The sequence below is a fragment of the Xiphophorus maculatus genome, chromosome 18 (genome assembly GCF_002775205.1).
Source record: "Xiphophorus maculatus strain JP 163 A chromosome 18, X_maculatus-5.0-male, whole genome shotgun sequence".
Taxonomy (NCBI): domain Eukaryota; kingdom Metazoa; phylum Chordata; class Actinopteri; order Cyprinodontiformes; family Poeciliidae; genus Xiphophorus; species Xiphophorus maculatus.
In genome coordinates, this window is record NC_036460.1 from 11,966,941 (window position 1) to 11,974,976 (window position 8,036).

The window sequence follows — 8,036 nt, forward strand, 5'->3', positions numbered from 1 at the left end:
ATATCCCTGAGTGTTTTACCTGATGTGGCATGCACAGAGCAACAGTCTTTAAGAAAATATTGGCTAATGACATTGGTATGATACTGTCAGTGTTTTTACCTTGCTTGCATTTGACCATCTCCGATTCCAAATTGCAGCTATGCTTAGATCGGTCATATATTTCAGCTATGTAATTCTAAACTAAACAGAAATTATTTCTAATAAAAACAATTAGGTTTATGATACCGTTATCCTGTTCATAAAACTCAAACATTTCAGTCCTGCCTAGATAGTAGGACCATTTCGGCTGAGAAAAGTGCAGGGCTGGGCAAGCCTTGCCTGAGATGTGTGATCAGGGATATCTTTATGTGAAACTAGATGAATTATCAAATAATTTCTTCTTTTTTGGGGTTTTATCCAATAAGTTGCATGTTGGTTTGGTTGTGACAGGGAATAACAGCTACAGGAAGAAACACAGATTAAGTGGTACCTACAATAACTGTGTCAGTTTGTTTGCAACATGTGTTTATTTTTCAGAGTTTTTAAGACATAATACACACAACATTAGATATTTATTGCCCAAATATGGATGACAGAGGATTATTAGCTGTATTGTGGTGAGGGATGATAGTCAGATTGTCCCCATATTAAATTATGTCTATTGGCCCATACAGTAGAATAGACCCCAAAAATATGGCAAACAGGAGGAAAAAATATATTTAGCTATTATTGACTGCTGATCCAATACCCAATAAAACATATTGGCAATAATTCCACTTTTCCATTAACAAATGAAATATCTAAACTGCTACACTGTAACATTGTAAAAAAAAAAATTGCTGAACATTTGTTGTATTTTATTTTGAAAGCAAAATCGTTTTTCAGTTCTCCCCTCCCTTCCAAGAAACGTCCAGAGAAGCGCGGCATCATGGGTAATGAAGTTCTTAGCCTTACTTCTTTGGCTTCAAAGGATTTCCCCATTCTCTTTCATCCTCTCTATAGTTTTAAAGGAATACATATTTCATATTTAATATTATTATGACATACTTATTAGCAAAATCAGGGCGGCATACGTATATGCATACGTTAATTGTTTTTATTGTTGTTATTGTTTTTATTACACACACATATTAATACTGATGTACTATATTTCTCCTCTCACAGTGATGATGAGCTTAATTTAAATGAACTTGGTGTCAGCCCTTTACTGATAAATTAAACCTAAAAGTAAATAAAAAAATTTAATACAGTATAGTAATCCCGAATATTTATATGTTTTGATTTAGATACACAGACTCAAGGAAAAATATGGAATTAGCAAAAATTGTAGAGAAACTGTAGAGAATGTGTCATGGGGTCCTGAAAAAACAACACAGCACTTCACCAAAATAACACTTCACTACCCTGCGGTGAAATATGCAGGGTAGTAACATGCTCTGGTTACTTTTTATTCAGATGGAACAGAAATCTTTCATCAGGATGGATGAAAACAGTTTCAGTCAGGCTTTGGCCAAAATACCGGTCAGGTTTAGCCTAAAACCTTCAGGTGTCTGCTATAAAGCTTTAGTTTTTAGCATTGCTGTGAGCATAAACATATATACAAATCAACAAAGTAACAATTTAGGAAAGGAAAATAAAAGCTTTGAATTGGCCTAGTCAAAGTCCAGAGTTAATTTGGACAAGAGATGACATAATGTGAAACTGAATCAAAAGGTGCTTCAGCAACAGTTCAGTTTCAGGGTGTACACACACATTTACAACCATGATATTGTGCCTTTATTTATTTACTTATTCCTAAATTTCTAATAGATTTGTTTCTTGTTTTGTTTCTTTCTCACTTAAAAAATAATAACAATAAATTAGGTGTGGAAAGGCATTTGGAATCATTTATGGCAATCCCTGTTTTTGACAAAACAAAAAAGTTGTAATTTAAGAGGTGGGATACTCTTGAGAAGCACTGTATTAGCTGATTTTAATGTCTGTTATGTCATTGTTATTATGAAGTAAACCTCTGTTCGGTGGCTCCTGGGTGACATGTCTCCTTTCAGTGACATCATTAGTAATTTATGTCACAATGCCACCCCTGACATCTTGTTTTCAAAGAATTTAATAAGTAATTTAAAGGGTCTGTCATGGAGGCCAGTAAATACAACTACTGCAAGTATATTATATCCATAAATTTAAGAAGGAAAGAAGCCAGATGTTAAGGGGCTAATTGGAACAATTGTTTTTTGTTTGCTTGCTTTGCAACAGGTTGACTTTCTAGTGAGCTGATCCAGTGCAATCCCAGTACACAGGGATATGGAGGAAATGTGCAGATGTTGTTAAACTGTTCCCATCTTTGCTCTCCATGGTGACTTCCACAGAGTCCTCCTTTTGGTAAGGCAGCTCACACTCCTGTAGCAGCACAGAGGATGAACTGGTCTGTCCTGTAAATGAAGAGAAAAATGCTTAAATGGGTCCTGTTTAGCCCTGTTTTGTTGTTCAATATTTTGTATGTTAATTACAATTCTTGAGCAAACAGACATTTATTAACAAGGCTTTATAACTTGCAATAGAAATATTCTTTATTGTCCCACAGCTGGGAAATTTCTGTGCAACAGCAGCACAGAAATTGCCAGAGGCAACCACAGTAAGTAGATTCACACAAAGATAGAAGTGTGCAATACTGTATCTGAAGCAGTATTAAAACAAATAAAGAAGAAAAAATGCTGTAAGGTAAGGACAAAATTTCAACTTAAATACCGTGAAACTATATATTAAAAAAAAAATACTCTGGTCCAAAGGAATGTGCAACTGAGAAGGTAAATTTAAAAATGTACACAATGTGTATGTTCATTTGAGAAATAAAAATACAGACTCTAAACTGCAACAGCAAAGATGTTATTCAAAATCAGTAAAGTTGTGCAAACACAATAAGACTAGTAAATTATAACTAAGAGTCTTAGTACTGCTAGATGAATCATACGACTTTAAATAACTCAACTCTGCACTGAGCTGAAAAGTAATATGTTGTAAAAACTCACTGGGTGAAGGCTTTAAACGACCCTGATCTTTAGGTTTAAAGACGAGGGGCTCTGTACCGCCATCTGGTGGACAGGATACTGCAAGGGAGCTTGCAGTACTTTCCCTGCATGCAAATGTAAGAACACAGCTGTTACATGCAATTACGCAGTCCTTTCTGGAAAGCTGTATACGTGCCTTTACACACATTTGTGATCAATCTACTGTATCTGAAGCAAACCCTTCCCTGACATGGGAGACTGTATGAGTGAAAGACAGTACAAAGGTGAAAGATTAGCTGTGATCAGGCCTGCAGCCTTATCATTTAGCAGCTGATAACAGTGGAAAAAGACGATCATGTTAGGATTCTGCTGCTAGTCAAGGACAAAAGCTGAATTTAGGGCGGACTGACACTCACCATGCCTGTGGGTCTGTGGTCCTGAAGCCTTTAGCAAATGGGTTGCTTGCAATTTTCAACTGAGTTATCTAAAAGAATAGAAAAATTCTAATATTGAACATTTTCTTTTCTCTTAAATCATTTACTTCATCTATATGGGAATGGTTGGGCCCATTCAGTATTTAGGTTACTGAAGGTCCAGTTCTTACCCTGTGATTCTGATAGGCGGTGACGGCCAAGAATCGTGTCTCAGGGAAAGAGAAAGAGCAAAAGTTCTTGTAGGCGTTTAAATGACTGTTGGGTGCTGGGTCCACATACACTACATGGAAGCGTGGCTGGTAACGGTGCAGGGAGTTCAGAATCATCTTACAAACAGAAAGCAGGAGAAAACAAAGAGTCAGTTTAAATAAACATTTCAGTGGTATGTTAATGACATTTCCTGTCATTAATCCATGGAGTAAAAAGCAATAAGAACATCCAACTGACATGTCCGTTGTCATCCAGCAGGTTGTTGGTGAGCTTGAGAGTGTCAAACGACACTGTCTGCTTCATCCACTGGGCTCCGGGGGCCGGCGAATCTGGGTGGAAATGCATCCTACTCGGTGCTGCAACATCCGCTCGCCCTGCTACCAACCATGAGGAGTTGTGGAATGCATATCTGAAACACACACATTATTATTTCCTTTTTTTATTGATATGAATTTAAGGATGCAGATGATCAACATGTTAAGTTAGTTTTTCTGTAGTGAAATCTAGGCAAAGTTAATTTATATACCACCTTACACAGATAGAGTATAAACAGTAAAACATGATTAAATTAAAGCATAATTAAAAAGATATAGAGTATGTTAAACTATAGAACTTATTAAAAACAAACAGAAATAATATAAACAGAACATATTTGAATTAGAATGTCTTGAGCTTCTTTTTTAATTAATCAAAACTTTCAATATAGTGTAAAAATAAAGGAAGCTCTGCAACAGTCTTCATATTTATGAATTAAATCAATATTGATTAACCTGTATCTCTTGTCATCAACAGGGATGAAGTCCATGAGCAGTACATACTCGGCTGAAGGATCCATTCCAGAGATTCTCACCTGAAATGTTGGAAACATCCTCCTACCATGTTATGAATATAAAGAAACAAATAGATAAAGAAACACGTTAGACAATACAAAAAAACCACAGCAAAGAGAGCTAGTGGCATTTGTCACCTTCCAGATTTTGTAACTATCATTTCTGTGCCCAGCTGGTCAAACTGCCGCCACAGTGCCTGCATCTCAAGTTGAACTCTGACCCCACAGACTTGGGGGGCCTTGGTGATGAATAGTGCCCCTCCATCTGTGCAGCCAGGCAATGAAAGTTCACAGCTCTGGGACAGTGCAAGACCTAAGAGGAAAAAAAGGCAAACATCCATGTACATTGTTACATTTTTCCAAATTCTCAAAGCAGCTCAAGGTCAGCTCCCCACTTCACCAGTTTGTCCCTGGTGAAGTGGGGAGCTGAGTGTAAAATAATGAGCACAGATCATGTCATCAATACAATACTTACAATACAATACAATACAAAACTCACCGTTCATCCCTTCGGTGTCTACAAGTGTATACTAATGTGTCTGTTCACTCCTATTAGTTTTTGCAAATCTGGCTGCTAGCTGCTGCCCAGCAGTGAGTTAAACCCACAAGTTCAGTGTGTAACATAAAAGTAGTAGCCTGTAAAAGTTTTCTCCCTCCGGTTTCTGTAGATGTGTACAATCAGGTTTTCTGAGTGGTCGTTTGTGGCTGGGGGAACAGCGTGGTTTTATAGAGCACACAACTCTCACTGGGGACCTCAAAGCTGGCCTCATCCATTATAATACTCATAGCGGCATTGACACCAACTAATCAAAGCTGGAAGCACTTCGTTGCATTCAGCTGTAAGAGCGGTGAAGACCTGAATGCAATTCTTTGGGAAGAAGCAAAGATCTCATTGTGACTTGTAGCCTGAAGCCCAAGTTGGATTAACATTTTGCACATAACAGTTTGATGTTACTTGGTGTGAACAGATGAGAACAGAAACAATCTGTTTTTATTATTCATAGGGCCAGATTTTCAACACCATGTTAATTGGAGATTCACTTACACAAGATGTCTAGCTTAAAGTTCTGGTTTTCCTTAAAGGTTGAATTCCACCATACCAGTTAGCATGACTAGAGCAAGCTTGTATTGCTAACTTAAATAAACGTCACAAAAAACATGATAAGTAGTTTGCAGGACTTTAACAATAAGATTCTGCTTGAGAGGCTTTTGCTTCCACGTTTAGCTTCATGTGGCACTTCGATGGGACGGTGTTGATTGTTCCAGCCTGAGGGATCCCAAGCTGTAAAGACTTTCCCCTAATTAATCACAGCATGATTCTGGTTTGTCAATAGGCCGGTTCCCTCTCTGAGCGACTCATTAATCATTGCTTTTAATACAGCAGACAGGAATACCTCATATGCAGCTGAATGGCAGTCTTAACTACAACTGATTGTTTTAATATTGTTCTTTTCAGGTGGTCTTGGTGATCAATGTTGACCTGTTAAAATCCTGATCTTGCCCCTTTTGCCTTGAGGGGCTGAAAAGGTTAGTGTGATGTATTTTTAACAAGCAGTTTAAAGGAAAATGACTCCAGAGAACACAGTTGTATAAACAGTCAGATGTTTATTGAGCTGTATTTTTCATCAAAGCACAGTTACCATAGTTACACAGAGATTCAAACCTGTGTGGTAATTCACAAACACTTCATACACAATATGTTAGCAAATGGCATGTAAAGATGAAGACGTGTGCTTGGTGTGTATGTGTCTTTGTGTGCGTGCTTGCATTTATGCATGAAATTGCGTGCTCGGAGGGAAGGAAGTTCCGCCATTTTTGTTCATAAGTTAGACACTAGCTTCACTTCTGAGGTGGTCTGTTTGTGAGGGGGAAGAAAGAACATAGAGACAGCTTCAATATATCTAAGACAGACAGCAAGGTTAGGTTAGTTAAAAGAAAGATACAGAGGATTTAGTTTTTGTTGAAGGTGTCTTTGATGATGGTAACCATGGCGTGGAGCTTCTCCTTGATTTCCTCTCCAAGAGGAGCCAGCTTCTCCCTCAGGCTAGTGATCTGCTCAGCGTTGACGCCCTGTGCCTGGCTGTAGGCCTGTCTCAGCTGCTCTTTGTATTCTTCCACATAAGGGGTAGCCAGCTCCTTCAGGGCCTCCAGGCGCTCGACAAGCTTGGTGCGCACAGACTCAACAATGGGCATCAGGGCAGCTCTGGTCTCATCCACATTGGTGGCTACCTTCTGACGCAGCTCCGTCATAACGGGCTCCATCTTGGCCCTCAGAGCCTCCATCTCAGCGTTCTGCTTAGCTTGGTACTCTCTGACGTAGGGCTCCAAGTGGGTGCGGTACTCCTCCAAGTGCTTTTCGAGGACCTCCCTCAGCTTGGCACGCTTGGGCTCTAGTTCAACTCTGAGAGCCTCAATGTCAGCTGCAATAGAGGCACGCAAATCAGCAGTGGCATCAGAGATGCTGGTAACAACAGTGTCAGTCATAGGGGACACTTGGGCCTGCAGCTGCTTGATGTTGTTGTGGATATCCTCCAGGCGCTGAGCCAGGGTAGCCCTGGAACAATACAAAGGTTGAAGGGCTCATGACTAAATAATTGCAGCACTGAAGGAATCGTGAGAGAGGCATCAACTAAAACATTTTCTTACTTCAGTTCCTGGTATGGAGTGTCATCAAGCTGGTCCAGAGCTTTGATGGCACTTTCCTTTGCCTGTGTCATGTAGACATCCGCAGCAGCCCTGATATGGGCGAGCTGGGAGGGGGCATCAGCCTGCAGGGAAGCGGCTTGGGAGCCTGAGGTGAGAGGTGCGAAGACAAAAAGTTGAACATGTGCAACAGATCTTCTGAGACATCACAGATTCAGGAAAGAATGTGTCTTCTACTCACCGACTGCCAGGAGAACTGCAAGAGCAAGAGCCACGAATTTCATGGTGGTGGTCTAAAGTCGAAAAACACACAGGATGTTAAAGAGGAATGGTGAAAATATACAAATGAATATGGTAATGTATCCACTACAGCAGTGTTAAATCTGCCTAAAGCAGATTTATAGGTCTCAAAATTAAGAATGCTTTGCAAAACACTCATCCCCAAACTGACCTAAATTAGCTGGCAGCCAACATATGGCTGTCTATTGGGACAACGTGTAATCTGAGTAGATTAGCAAAGCAGTTTAAGTCGATAAAATCCGAACTGTTTCATAATCTTGTTTTAGGGTTTAGCAAGTCAGCTGTCCGGGCTAGAATCTCAATCCGGATGAATAAATGAGTTTAGAGACATCTTTAAATGGAAATATCAGCTGTAATATCTCCTGAGACCCAACAGCTTCAACCTGAAGTTGTAATGACAAGAAAGAAAAGTCCTAATGCTACCACAAGAAAACACTTATCTTTCCACAATTGTATGTTTTAGCCTCTCATTCAGTAGATGAGGTCTCACAGAAAAGCAAGACTGCAAGATTTTGGAAATTTTAAAAAGTTGTGATTTTTGTTTTCTGATCCCCAGCCTGAAGACCAAATTACAGTCCTATACCAGTTGCTGCTTGCCTTACCTGGTGGAGTTGGTGACGAGACTGAACAACTCTA

The 8,036-nt window shown here is 39.4% G+C and overlaps 2 protein-coding genes across 3 annotated transcripts; both read right to left on the minus strand.

The window, feature by feature from the left end:
- Nucleotides 1-1,358: 1,358 nt before the first annotated feature.
- Nucleotides 1,359-5,010, minus strand: LOC102230127 (T-box transcription factor TBX1). Of its 2 annotated transcripts, XM_014470800.2 has the most exons (8): nt 4,957-5,010; nt 4,596-4,770; nt 4,399-4,500; nt 3,866-4,037; nt 3,589-3,744; nt 3,401-3,468; nt 3,006-3,109; nt 1,359-2,408 (listed from the first exon to the last, which is right to left on the minus strand). In XM_014470800.2, the coding sequence occupies exons 1-8, from the start codon at nt 4,961-4,963 to the stop codon at nt 2,242-2,244; spliced, it is 951 nt and encodes a 316-aa protein (XP_014326286.2). In that variant the 5' UTR covers nt 4,964-5,010; the 3' UTR covers nt 1,359-2,241. The 2 variants fall into 2 exon arrangements, with proteins under 2 accessions (XP_014326286.2, XP_023207020.1); XM_023351252.1 differs by lacking the exon at nt 4,957-5,010 and having other exon boundaries at nt 4,596-4,839.
- A 1,032-nt stretch (nt 5,011-6,042) lies between these two features.
- Nucleotides 6,043-8,036, minus strand: LOC102220007 (apolipoprotein A-I). Its single transcript, XM_005804537.2, has 4 exons — nt 8,003-8,036; nt 7,342-7,393; nt 7,104-7,248; nt 6,043-7,011 (listed from the first exon to the last, which is right to left on the minus strand). The coding sequence occupies exons 2-4, from the start codon at nt 7,382-7,384 to the stop codon at nt 6,408-6,410; spliced, it is 792 nt and encodes a 263-aa protein (XP_005804594.1). The 5' UTR covers nt 7,385-7,393; nt 8,003-8,036; the 3' UTR covers nt 6,043-6,407.

Bases quoted from the DNA above. Each gene is read 5' to 3' on its own strand.
- LOC102230127 (XM_023351252.1), bottom strand. From the start codon at position 4,804: ATGTACATGGATGTTTGCCTTTTTTTCCTCTTAGGTCTTGCACTGTCC. The intron at 3,469-3,588 runs GTAAGAACTGGA...CTATTCTTTTAG, and splicing joins CCGCCTATCAGAATCACAGG to ATAACTCAGTTGAAAATTGC. The intron at 2,409-3,005 runs GTGAGTTTTTAC...CTTCATTTACAG, and splicing joins TCGTTTAAAGCCTTCACCCA to GACAGACCAGTTCATCCTCT.
- LOC102220007 (XM_005804537.2), bottom strand. From the start codon at position 7,384: ATGAAATTCGTGGCTCTTGCTCTTGCAGTTCTCCTGGCAGTCG. The intron at 7,249-7,341 runs GTGAGTAGAAGA...CTCTCACCTCAG, and splicing joins TGCAGTTCTCCTGGCAGTCG to GCTCCCAAGCCGCTTCCCTG. The intron at 7,012-7,103 runs GTAAGAAAATGT...GTATTGTTCCAG, and splicing joins ACTCCATACCAGGAACTGAA to GGCTACCCTGGCTCAGCGCC.